This window comes from Diachasmimorpha longicaudata, chromosome 6 (genome assembly GCF_034640455.1).
Source record: "Diachasmimorpha longicaudata isolate KC_UGA_2023 chromosome 6, iyDiaLong2, whole genome shotgun sequence".
In the NCBI taxonomy this organism is placed as follows: Eukaryota; Metazoa; Arthropoda; class Insecta; order Hymenoptera; family Braconidae; genus Diachasmimorpha; species Diachasmimorpha longicaudata.
In genome coordinates this window covers 4,681,453-4,694,505 of record NC_087230.1, presented here as the reverse complement: position 1 = coordinate 4,694,505, position 13,053 = coordinate 4,681,453, and the positions used below count along the sequence as shown (strand labels likewise).

The window sequence follows — 13,053 nt, the reverse complement described above, 5'->3', positions numbered from 1 at the left end:
ATTCAGAACATCTTCAGAAAATAAAATTATTGTCTTCGAAAGTTTTCAGAAAAATCTTTTTGGGTTCGAAGATCTTCCGAAGAAATTATTGGTAATTTTTACGGAACATTCAATACTTTTTTTTATTAGACTCTTCTTAATTTTTATGGTCGTTAGGTCAAGTTTGGTTGGAAAAAAAAATTTGGGAGGCATATTTTCCTGAAAAAACTAACCTTCGTCCCTCGTTCACCCCCTGGAGGTCTAATTTTTACCTAAAATTTCTTTCCATGCACCCAAACTAGAATTTTTATAGGAAATTTCTGGGTAATACTCTCAATCAAATTCAGAGCATCTTCAGAAGCAAATATTCTCTTCCAAAAACCTCCAACGAATCGTCTGGATCATCACAGAAAATTTCCACAGATCGTTCGACGATTCACCCCTCAAAATTCTGAAAGATCTTCGGCAGCTAATTATCCTACACGTAATCTGCCCAAAAAATCGCCCCTTTTTCTAAATTTCCTCCAAATCAATAAAGAAAATCCTAAAATACTATTTTTTCCAACTTCTCCTCCTCCATTTCTTCCATCACCCATCAAAAGCGAAACGCGAACGTTCGTGTTCCTCACAAAGGAGGGAAAATGTCATAATTTGAGTCAATAGTTTTTCGAGTACGTCTAGACAAATATATCTCGTTTCTCGTTGTGAGTCGCATTCCGCCGCAACTGCAGACTGTGGCTTTAGTCTGCAGGCTCACTCTGCCGCAGGTAGGTGGGCTCGATCGATCGTAATAACATCGATGCAGTTTCCCCGGCGAAGTGGGCCGGGGTCGGGAAAACAGAAATGAGAGAGGGCGGACGGATGGAAAAGTGGAAATTGAAATAAAAGAATGAGAGTGACAAACTAATTCCAGTTGTCCTTGGTTCTCTGGTGCTTATCATTCTACGTCTCTCACTTTATTCACCCAGTGGTTTTGTTACCAATTTTCCTGGAGCGGCTCATATGCATACCCATTTTCGCAATATCTCGGAGGAGAACAATGGCATTTCCGGGATTTTCCTGGGATATGAGGGTAAATTGCCGATGGAAAAATTTTATCTTTGCTGTGTCTATTCATTCAACTTTGCGGGATGTAAATCACGAGTGTTATTTGATGAGGGAGATAAGCGAGGATTTCGGATAAGATAATCAATCGGTGGACAAATGTTATGGATATGGGCTCAATGAAAGTACTGAAGTAGTACATTTCGGTTGTCTAGACAAATTGTTAAGGTAGTTGAACGACTGCAGGTTTAGAGATTATCTAATGATTCTTTAATGACGCGACTTTGGTATTGTTTTATTTGTAGTTGCGTTGATAATGAGAGCGGGGGGGACTATTGACAAATATCAAGAACACTTACAAATAAATATATGGATTAAAATATTTAGAGGGAGATAAATGGCGGGGTAAAATTCTGGTGCTAACATAGGGAAAGATGTGTCAAGTGGTGGTGAGAAGAAAATACTTTAGCTGGCACCGGAAATTTAGTGACTTAAGGATGAATTTTTCGCGGATTTCTGAACTTTTTTTAGATATTCTCGGAAATTTAGGCGGGAAACCCGCAAATTTGACTTTTTTCACTAAATTGTTCCACAACCGAGGGGTTGCAATTTTTTTTAATATTCAATAGCACGATATTGTGGGGCCAAAGTCTCCGACTATTGCCAATTATCATAATTGAATAAACGATGATCGTCAATATCAAATCTCCCAACATCCTCTCCCCTCTCTTTAGGTCCTCTAATAGCCCTCCAGTACACCTTAAACACCAAGTGCTTTCCTCCATTACAAAACTCATTTAATTGTAACAAGTCTTCGCCAGAAATGCTGAAGCGCTGAGTTCAGAGGTTCAGCCCCGAGTGATCTGCCCCCAAAAGTTTTCCCGAAATTCTAGAAAATCCGAAATAAGTCTAATTACAAGTTGACATAAGGTGAGATTTCCTGATGCATCCAACACCATTAAACAATTCCTCACGAAAGTTTGGTTTAACGTGAATTTACTTCGAGTGGATTTAATGGTTTTGGTAGCAATAAATCCACTGGATTTGGGAGAATTAATATTTCGTGTCCCACAAATCTGCTATGGAAGATGGATTGTACGTGGTATATCGCTCCCAATGGTGGACAATAAGAACGTTGAGAGGATTCCAGGGAGACATTAGACCAGTTTACGATGTATCGTAAAGGCGAAATAACTTTGAGAGAGGATAGAAGGGATCGTATAATTCCTAGGATATTTCTGCCTTGTTCGTTATCTCGGTACAATACAACGTCAACGAGAAGCTTCTGTGAATCATCCACTGCTCCAGAGAAATTATGTATTTGAAATTGAAAAAAAATTAACTGAAAGTTTCTCATACAATCCAAAAATGTTTGTGGCTGATCTATGGGAATTTAATGAATTTCTGTCCATCGAAGATCATTCAGAAATGTTCAGAAGAATGTCGACCCTACAATATTTTTTGGAAGATCTTCAAAGAGAATTACTGATCGAAAATTCATTCGGACGAGTTTTTTAACAATATTTTCTAAACATATGGACTTCCAATGAATCTTTTTGGGTCACCACGTCGACCTTCTGAAGATCTTTCGAAGATTCTTCTGAAGAATCCCAGAAGATCTTCGGAAGAGTTTCATAACTTGAGTGTATAAGACTGATTTAATTAATCATCATTAATCAATTTCATATGAAATATATTATTGATGCAACTGAAAATACGATAAAACATCTACACTAACTAGATGACAATTGACAAACTGACGTCTATTGGCAGTCGCTATCCAATTACGGAATTCATCTGGTGCAAGAGATATTGGGAACAGGGGTGTGAGCTCAAGACAATTACGATAGAGCTACTTTGAAGAGTTCGTCTTGTTTCTTCTGACATCCGATACTCGGAAAAGCAGCGGGAGAGAGCAATTTTTCTCGTAGTGGAAAATTGAAACGTGAGATCACGACGGAAGAATTAAGAGAAAAATAAAATGAAAGAATCCCGTAAACCGTATAACTCTGGCCTCTTAGCTTTCCGCCAGTGTAAAATGAATAAACAAATGAATGAGTGAATCCATTTCATTTTATCTGGGGTTTCAGGGACTTTTTTGCTGCCAGCTAGTCCCTGTTGTTTGGTCTTCCACTGCTTTTTTTTCTTGAGAGCCTCTTTCCCTTTAACGTGGGGGTAATACGAGCGATGGCAAATGGGTTCACGGGGGGATGCGCCTTGAGATGTGCCGGCATATTTCATTTGCGTTTCAACCCCCGCAACAGATGTCTATAGGACTTTGTTGTCTCCATTAAAGGAAAGAGATGAACTATTATCCGTGAGAATTGTGGGCCAATATTTGTCATCATCGCCGTTTCAACCGTCAAATTTGTTAGAGATTAACATATCGACATTTAGAACTGAATTTGCATTGATGAAATTAACGCTTCCGATGACCTAATGTGGAATTACAGGAGCGGAAGGGGATGCAGAGGATGTGCATATTCGTTGAAAAATTGATATTTAAGAAAGGCACAACCGCTCTGGTTCGTTTCCTTAGAGGAACTAACTAACTAAAAAGACTAAAGGGCCACAACACCCTGTACCTGATGACTCACATTATCACTCATGCACCTCTGTTTAGACTCAACAAAACAGAGCATCCACATCATACCCCAAACTTCTTAGAATTTTCACCCTAAAAAATGTTTTCCAATCTCAAGTGGCAACACGAGATTAAAAGAAATACAAATCGTACAAAAACTTGTTCAGTCCGACTGTAAATTAATTTTTAATAAATAGTTTGAAATGTAAAGTCTAATATAATTTGTAGTCACATTGTGATGTCCATCATATCTGATATCGATAGTTGTGTACTGAGTGCGATGCATCCAGGCACGAATTTCATTTTGTAAGCATATAGTGATAACCTGCTTTGATGATCTTAGAGGGGATGGGAAATGAGAACAACGAATCCGTATCGAAAGTTCAATCGTACAAACACGAGTTGAAAGCTGAACTTATCACGTACTTTATCAACTGAGTTGATAGTTTCGGGTTATTTTGTTGGTACACGGAAATAAATGTTCAGTAAAAATGATGGAACTTTTCGAGAAATTTTACGTGACAGTATCGTGATTCTCCGGAGATGATTAAGATACACATTACGGCGCCTTTCCGCTATTTCAATTACAAATTTATCGTCGATTTCAATCGGTTTGCCGAACTTGACGGCCATCTTGAGGGGAAAAAATGAGATTGTTGGTGAAATTGACTGGGGATTGGGATGTGTATCATGACGTCAATATGTCATGTATCTAGAACATGTCAACAGATGTGAAGCCCGGGTGACCGTACCCTGAGAGGTATAATCCGAGACTAGTGGCCATTCCATCGTCCATAAACGGAGTATACAATCAGCGAGAACCTCTCGAGGAACACACTATTAGGTCAAGCATTAATAAAGGAGATGATCATCCACTAGGGTCTTATCTACTAAGTTTTGGATTACTATTCAATATTGGGGTAGTTCAATTCAAACGGCGGTGATTAGTTCGAATGTTATCGGTGATTTTTCAAAACATTTGGAATATTGTCTGCAAACGTTTGCTTCAAGAGGAATGATTTTATTCGATACATAACTTAGGATACATTCTGTTGAATGGTAGCAGGATCAAACTGTTCTCACAGGTGATATGAATCTGAGTATAATTATTTCATGGCACTAAAGATTCGTCAACGGAGTCTCGTTAACTGGTGTTTTCACCCTCTGTTGATCCGTTTATTGGTCCTGGTCCCAATCGATCTTTCCGCTCACACCAATATGCCCTTCAGCACCACCTCCTTTACCCTTCGAGACTCCGGCTTCTGCGCCGACGCTTCCGTGAACATCACGGGGTTCAGGTTGGTCCCAGTCAATCTTGCCATGTACACCAACATGTCCTTCAGCACGACTGCCTTCACCCTTAGAGACTCCAGCTTCAGCGCCAACGCTTCCGTGAACATCACGAGGCTCAGGTTGGTCCCACTCGATCTTTCCGCTCACACCAACATGTCCTTTAGCACCACCGCCTTTACCCTTAGAGACTCCAGCCTCTGCACCGACGCTTCCGTGAACCTTACGGGGTTCAGGCTGGTCCCAATCGATCTTTCCGCTCACACCAACATGCCCTTCAACACCACTGCCTTCGCCCTTAGAGACTCCAGCCTCTGCACCGACGCTTCCGTGAACATCACGGGGTTCAGGTTGGTCCCAATCGATCTTTCCGCTCACACCAACATGCCCTTCAACACCACTGCCTTCACCCTTTGATACTCCAGCTTCAGCGCCGACGCTTCCGTGAACATCGCGGGCCTCTGGCTCATCCCAGTCGATCTTTCCATTGATGCCAACATGTCCTTCACCACGACTTCCCTTACCCTTTGATGCTCCGGCATTAACACTAACGCTTCCATGAACTTTACGTGGCTCTGGCTTAGCCTCGTCCCACTCAATCTTCCCCTTGACACCAACAAGGCCTTCAGTCTTGTTTCCTTCCACACAGATGATTCCGTGAACTTTGCGAGATTCAATGCATTTGACTCCATTGAGCTCCAGTTCGTCTTCATCCCAATCGATCTTGCCGTTGACACCAACATGTCCTTCGGCACGGCTTCCTTCCCCTTTCGACACACCAGCTGATGCACTGACGCTTCCGTGGACATCGCGGGCTTCGGGCTCATCTTCATCCCACTCGATGTGTCCACTGACATGAGGTTTGCCGTGTTTTCCAATGCCAATCTTGACATGTCCGTGAATCTTTCGGGCTTCGATCTCGTCGGCGGACTCCATCTCTGAGGCGTCATCTTCAGCAACACGGCCGAAACCATGGCCAGAGCTTGGCGGACGTGGACGATTCTGACGGAAACAATTTTTTTTAATGAATTCAGAAAAATATGAGAAAGTTGGTTGACGGCAGGTGCCAAATCATTGAAGCAGTCAATAATATCAGGAATGTATACTTACAATGTATTTAGGGGGGTCGTTGCGTCCCCTAGTCAGTACTGGTACAGCAGCTGCCACTGCCAAAAGCATGGCAAAAAGTGCAAGACTCTTCATTTTAATTTTTTCTTGTTGTCTGGAGCAGAAAGCTTTGACGACTGTGACTGACAGAACTCACCGCCGGTTTATATATCCGAATGTTTAAACACTCAAGCAGTTGAATATTGCTGGGGGAATCACCAATCTGCCAATGTTCGTTCGAGAAAGTGACGATCATCAGAGATATGACTGCAGGAATTAACAAGTGTCTCGTGCTCACTGGTGCGATATGGATACACTGATTTTCAGAAATCGATATCAGGAAAAAATCGTAAGGGCAGGAGAGTTAAAGGTCTTCATAGCTCGGATTGTATATCTCTAATTACCCGCGTTAAGGTACAGTTGATTATGCAAATGTCTACTCATGTGATCGGCAAAATTAGGGCATTGGGGATTTACCCAAATTTAAACACGACCTTGAGGACACCTGATAGCAGTATCAGTTGATGAAATCGGATTATCGCATCGATCTTTTGTGGATATAAACTCGCCGAAGAGCGAATCACAAAAGTTGCCGATGAATATTCTGATAATTATGAAGTGTTTTTTATGCAAAGCTGTTATTTTGTTATAATCTTAGTATTGATCGATACTTGGACAATATATCTGAATCCACAGATTCACTGGTGAATGGGGACTTAATTTGTATTCAGATTCTCATGTTGATTATGTCTGGTGTCGATGATTGTGTAGTGAACGCGATGCATCCAGGCAGAAATTTCACTCCGATACCCGAGTAACCTGTTTAAGTTTCTTGGAGAATGAGGAATGAGAACAAAGACGACCCAAATTGAAAATACAATCGAACAAACAAGCGTTGATAGGTGGAGTTGCCATGCACTTTGCAACAGTTTAATTATACAAACGATAACGGCCGAAGAAATTGCATCCAAAGTCGTCATAATGTCGAGTAAGTCGAGTAATTGTGACTATGTGGATTAATAGATTAATCGTATCATTTGTTGGAGTTCTAATGATCGATATTTACCTACACGAAGAAAAATATTGAATAAAAATTCATTGAATTTTCTGGAATTTCAAAGTGATAAGTGCAATGTAGTTTTATGGAATTGTCAAGGAGGTTTTCCTGAAACTTCCGTAATTTTTATCTGAATCGTCGGTAAAAATTACGACACGGTCACATCAAATTTGGCAGTCGATTCCGTAACCGGTGAGAGAATTGCGAATTCTGTAATTTTGCATTTTTGAACAATGCAATGCTGGAAAGACTGACTCACTAGTGTTTCAGCACTTGTGACGATATCTGAACTTGATTATAATTTATAGTGAACGATAAAATATCGGGTAGTTGATAAAAATAAATAAAAACGTTGAAATTGGCTGTATCGACGTATTAAAAAAAATATCTCAAGACTGAGATGAGAAATCAAAAATCTTCTAGGGAACTTTTTAAAGATAATCATTAGGGTTGTCTATGAAAAAAATTTTAGCAGTAAATATCGTAAATTCTCTTCACTCGACATGACCTTAAGGAAATTGATAGTTCCAGCATAAAGGGGCGGTATACGTAACTCATCTACGTGGATGAGTATTGAATTTGTCATACATTTTGGCAGGCAAAAAGGGAATGCGACTGATAACGAGATTGACTGACGATTGAATGTCCATCATGACATCAAAGTGTATCTGGAACATGTTAACAGGTATGAAGTTCAGTTGACCGTCCCTAAGAGATAGAATCCAATACTAGTTGCGATTCCATCGTGCATAAATGGGGTTGGCAGTTAGCAGGAACCTCACGAGAAACACCCCCGGGTCAAGCATTAATAATCGAGTTGGTTATCCGCTCAGGTCGAAGATACTCAGCTTTCGATTACTATTCAGTATTGGGAGTATTTGGATTTAAGAAGGTTTGTAGGGGTGGAGAGATTGTTATTGTTATTGAACTACGGTTCAATGGCTGAGTCCAAAATTTTTCAACTTTTCGTGGAACTCGTTAGAGAAAAACGTAACAACATTAGTGGAGTATTATTTCTATTAAAGAAAAATTATCGGATGTTTCTATATTTGATATTGAACAGTATCATACTGAACTAGGCAGTATTGGTAAATAGGTACATGGAGGAGTATCTATCAGCCTCGAGCTACATAATTTTCCACATGATTTGTTCCAATACGTTTCTTGGAAAATTTGAAAACAATATTCTGTAAACTCTCAAGAAAGATTTTAATTGTCATCCATTGGTTCTTCCTCAAGATTCTGGTTGTTTCTTCAGGTCATGAATATTTGTTGAGCTTGGGAAGGACTAGGGTGAGGGATTCGATCTGAAGAAGTTGTAAAATTATCTGAATCTAATCATTTTTTGGTTCAGATTGAGATATTAAAAAAAATGTATAAACATTCTCCATCATGCATTTTCAAATTTTTCGCTTCTTGAATGAAACAACTCAGGTCGGTAGGGGATCAACGAAGGGTTAATCAACAGAATTCGGAGTGGGGCAGACATATAGTTGTTTCCAAAGTAATGATTTTATTTCAAGAAATAAATTAGGGTACATTCTATAGAATATTGGCAGGAGCGAATTATTAAGTGCAACATTAAGTGCAAATGTCACATACATGAGTATAATTATTTTATGACACCAGAGATTTATCAATCTGAACACTTCACTGCGATCAGATCTACTATTTTAGTTCTAATTCAGATCTAGTTCTAATTCAGATCTAGTTTTATGGCAGTTCAATACCAACAGCTGCTTATTGCTCGGATTCAGCGGAACGACGGAATCTCCACGTTCCTTGGATTCCGACCTGTGGTTGAACCCTGGAACCGTGCTGACTTCCCACACCACCTGATGCACTGACATGCCCATTTTTACCCTCATAAATTTTGTGCTCGTAACCCAAGTTCCATGATCCATGACGATCAGGTCCACTCAGGGGTTTCTGTCCTTGAAGTACAATAGATCCTTGAGGTTCAGGTTCAGGGGAACGACGGAATCTCCACGTTCCTTGGATTCCAACATGTGGTTCTACTCTGGAACCGTGCTGACTTCCCATACCACCCGATGCGCTAACATGTCCATTTCTACCCTCATAAATTTTGTGTTGGTAATCCAAGTTCCACGAGCCATGACGATCAGGTCCACTCAGGGGTTTCTGTCCTTGAAGTACGATAGATCCTTGTGGCTCGGGTTCAGGAGAACGGCGGAATCTCCACGTTCCTTGGATTCCGACCTGTGGTTCCACCCTGGAACCGCGCTGACTTCCCATACCACCTGATGCGCTGATATGTCCATTTTTACCTTCATAAATTTTGTGTTGGTAACCCAAGTTCCATGATCCATGACGATCAGGTCCACTCAGGGGTTTCTGTCCTTGAAGTACAATAGATCCTTGAGGTTCAGGTTCAGGGGAACGACGGAATCTCCACGTTCCCTGGATTCCAACATGCGGTTCTACCCTGGAACCGTGCTGACTTCCCATACCACCTGATGCACTGACATGCCCATTTTTACCCTCATAAATTCTGTGTTGGTAATCCAAGTTCCACGATCCATGACGATCAGGTCCACTCAGGGGTTTCTGTCCTTGAAGTACGATAGATCCTTGAGGTTCAGGTTCAGGAGAACGGCGGAATCGCCACTCTCCTTGAATTTGAGCCTGGGGTCCAATCCTCTGACCGCGCTCACTGCCAACTCCACCTGATGCACTGACGTGTCCATTCTTACCCTCGTAGATTTTGTGTTGGTAACCCAAATTCCATGATGAGCGACGGTCAGGTCCATCCAGGGGCTTTTTTCCTTGGAAAACGATAGATCCTTGTGGCTCGGGTTCAGGAGAACGACGGAATCTCCACGTTCCCTGGATTCCAACATGCGGTTCCACTCTGGAACCGTGCTGACTTCCCATACCACCAGATGCGCTCACCTGTCCATTCTTACCCTCGTAGATATTGTGCTTGTAGTCCAAGCTCCACGATCCATGACGATCAGGTCCACTCAAGGGTTTCTCTCCTTGAAGTACGATAGATCCTTGTGGTTCAGGTTCGGGAGATCGACGGAAACGACTGCCGGTTCCAGTGGGGGGACGTGGGCGATTCTAGTCACCAAAAATTCAAAATTAATCATCACATCCAATCGTCGAAAAATATATTTCCGGACTAATTAGAGAATCATAGAAATACTCAACAGTCCCATGAATATTTACTCACAATGTATGGAGGAGGCCCAGCGTTTCCCCGACTGAGGCCCGGTTCGGCAGCTGTCACTGCCAAAATAATGGCAAATAATGCAATAGTCTTCATTGTACTTTTTCCTTGTTCTCTGCTCCAAGAGCTTTTCTCGACTGTGAATGACAGAGTCCATCGTCACTTTATATATACAAATTTTTAATGCACCGGAGCTATACAATATTCAAACGGGGAATCACCGAACTGCCAACTATCGTTCGAGAAACTGATGACATAGTGAATGGAAAGATATAGTCGTAGGAATCCCCAGCTGTCTCGCACTCGGCTGCGCTGAATTAACACAGTGACTTTCACAAGATTCGTATCGAGGAAATAGTGTGTTGGTGTGTGAATTATAGGTCGTGAGGTTAACGCTCCATTACCATACCACTAGTCATTGTATTTGAATTTTCATGCGTACGGCAAACATTGACTTTTTCGGTAATTAAAATTGGGACAAGGGGAATACCAGAACGGCTGAAGATGACCTTGACAACGGGTGGAATCATCAGTCGATTAAATGGTACTATCTCAGTGCTCTTGAGTGCATAAACTCGTTGGATTGCAGAATCACAGAAATCGCTGATTAATATTCCGATAATTATCGAGTGGTTTTGATGTTTAGATGTCATTGTATGATAATTACAGCATCGATTGAGAACTGAACCATCAGACCTGTGACATCAGCACCCACACGCACACAATCACCATCATAAAACATCTTTCATACCGCAAAACACAGCTGGGGATGCCCCGAGGCCTTATCATTCATCCGTTCGTGTGTAAAAGAATTTTATGACGCTGCGATAAGCTATTGACTCGGTAATTATTAGTCTGTTCCAGAGTAAAAATTATCTCGCGTGTCTTTTACAAATTCAAGTTGATGAAAACTTTGTCTTCACATTTTTCGCTGATGATTCAAATTATTTATAAATTGCTGAGAGGCCCTTGGGCTGTGGAAAATCGAGTAGGTATGTGATCCTGAACGAGTCACCGATGCGCAACCAAGTGGGGTTGCCGAGGTCAAGGTAACGGAGGGCGTTCACCAAGAACATTATCCTCTCCTGGGATCTTACTCCAATCTCGCTATCTCGATGGGAATGTACTTCAGGAAATCTGAAGACAAAATTACTACTTAATGTTTTTGTCTATCATGAGATGCTCCAGGTAATTCTAGGATAATTTATGAGCTTGCGGTCATCATTCCGTGAGCTCCATGATTTTTCCTGATTGATATGATAAAAGTGATGTCAATGGGGAATTATATTTTTTCGCGGATTTTTATTTATTCTTCCAAATAATATTTCGGCGAAAACGACTCATCGACGCAGTTTAATTCGCGTATTTTCTTTGAAATTGGCGCCTCGAAAGATAATCGCGAATGGGATTGTGACAGTAACTTGTAATGCATTATCGGTTATCACACGATCGATTATGAGGAACAGGAGATAATCGATTATCTCTGTGAATTTGATAGGTTCGATATATGAGCCATGTCTTTTTTGAACTAAAAAGTTCATAAACGGCCGACTATTTGTTCTGTCGCTGACCATATATCGATTATGGTCACCATTTTCGATTAATCGATTTTAGATGTCATGTTTTTTATCTAAGGACTAGCATAAGAAGGCACACGTCGCGTGTTAAGGACTTTGAAGATTCGACCAGATATGACGTTCATAAAGATCCATTATTTTCATAAATCGATCATAAAATAATCGATTCTCGAATATCGGAATTCGATAATTGGAGAAGACCGCATCTTCTTCTTTAGTAATATGGATTTTAGGTTAGACCACATTCGATATATTCTAGGTTAGACCGGATATGACGCGCACAGAAATCGATTATTTCCATAAATCGATAAAATGAAAATAGATTCTCGCAACTTCGAGAAAAACGATAACACCGTACCATCTCCACTAGCAATACAGAGACTGTAATTTATTTTATTAAAATATTAATATGTTATGTTTTAGCGACTTTGATTGTGTTGGATTTATTTGATTTATGATTTATTTATTAAAATGCCGAGTTGCAACATGAGTGAATTCTTATCCCGAGATATTTTTTTATTAAATTTTTTCGTCCACGCCTTCAAGAGAAATATTGTCAAAGTACTTTGATATTCTCAACACACATATGAGGGTAAAACTTCTCTCATGAGTTTGTAAAAGTCGATTAGAGTGGATGACGAGTGTATCATCAGTGACAGGGATTGATGTAGCCATCAGATTGTTTACACCGGGGAGTGATATTGACGGATATCGATGAAGTCCCTGAATATTGCGGTGGAATAATATCGAGTGGCAGGTGGAATACACGGGGAGTAGTATTTCTGAGTGATAAAATTCAGTGTTGCGCTTTCTATTCGGTCCTCTGTGTTGGCGTGTCTTTCGTTATTCATGGAAAAAATTGAGATTGAAACTTCACGTCTTGTCGCGATCTGGAGTAAATACAATGGAATGGAAAAATCAGGGAAAATAGGGAGGTGACTTTTCCACGATTTTTATATTTTTTTCTGTCGATTTTCTAGAGACGCAACGGCTTGGGTGATGGTATTGAGAGAATGTGGGCGGTGGAGGAGAAATATTGACAGATATTTTCATGGATTTTAGTTGATTGGTTTTTTTTAATGAAGTCATTACTCGTTTAGTCTATGTTTCAACGAATTTTAAACAATTTTAGTAATTCTTGGAAAGGTCTAAGAGGAGAAATCTCATCGAAAAATATAGGAAATTCTTGTTTAAAATTTAATTTTGTTTGAGTGCTCTTTTT

At 40.5% G+C, this 13,053-nt stretch overlaps 2 protein-coding genes and 1 long non-coding RNA gene across 3 annotated transcripts in view; 1 reads left to right on the top strand and 2 right to left on the bottom strand.

The window, feature by feature from the left end:
- Nucleotides 1–4,607: 4,607 nt before the first annotated feature.
- On the bottom strand, nt 4,608–6,168 carry LOC135164146 (uncharacterized PE-PGRS family protein PE_PGRS20-like). Its single transcript, XM_064124234.1, has 2 exons — nt 6,008–6,168; nt 4,608–5,899 (listed from the first exon to the last, which is right to left on the bottom strand). Exons 1-2 carry the CDS (start codon nt 6,098–6,100, stop codon nt 4,784–4,786), a joined length of 1,209 nt encoding a protein of 402 aa, XP_063980304.1. The 5' UTR covers nt 6,101–6,168; the 3' UTR covers nt 4,608–4,783.
- A 327-nt stretch (nt 6,169–6,495) lies between these two features.
- LOC135164147 (uncharacterized) overlaps nt 6,496–13,053 on the top strand; it is a 39,663-nt gene continuing 33,105 nt past the window's right edge. Inside the window, exon 1 of the long non-coding RNA XR_010299233.1 lies at nt 6,496–6,992. This is a non-coding gene — a long non-coding RNA (uncharacterized LOC135164147). The remainder of the gene's footprint in view (nt 6,993–13,053) is intronic.
- On the bottom strand, nt 8,552–10,417 carry LOC135164145 (uncharacterized). Its single transcript, XM_064124233.1, has 2 exons — nt 10,258–10,417; nt 8,552–10,145 (listed from the first exon to the last, which is right to left on the bottom strand). Exons 1-2 carry the CDS (start codon nt 10,348–10,350, stop codon nt 8,802–8,804), a joined length of 1,437 nt encoding a protein of 478 aa, XP_063980303.1. The 5' UTR covers nt 10,351–10,417; the 3' UTR covers nt 8,552–8,801.

Coding starts and splice junctions, on each gene's coding strand:
- LOC135164146 (XM_064124234.1), bottom strand. CDS start 6,100: ATGAAGAGTCTTGCACTTTTTGCCATGCTTTTGGCAGTGGCAGCTGCT. Junction 5,900..6,007: donor ACGACCCCCCTAAATACATT/GTAAGTATACAT, acceptor TGTTTCCGTCAG/AATCGTCCACGTCCGCCAAG.
- LOC135164145 (XM_064124233.1), bottom strand. CDS start 10,350: ATGAAGACTATTGCATTATTTGCCATTATTTTGGCAGTGACAGCTGCC. Junction 10,146..10,257: donor CTGGGCCTCCTCCATACATT/GTGAGTAAATAT, acceptor TTTGGTGACTAG/AATCGCCCACGTCCCCCCAC.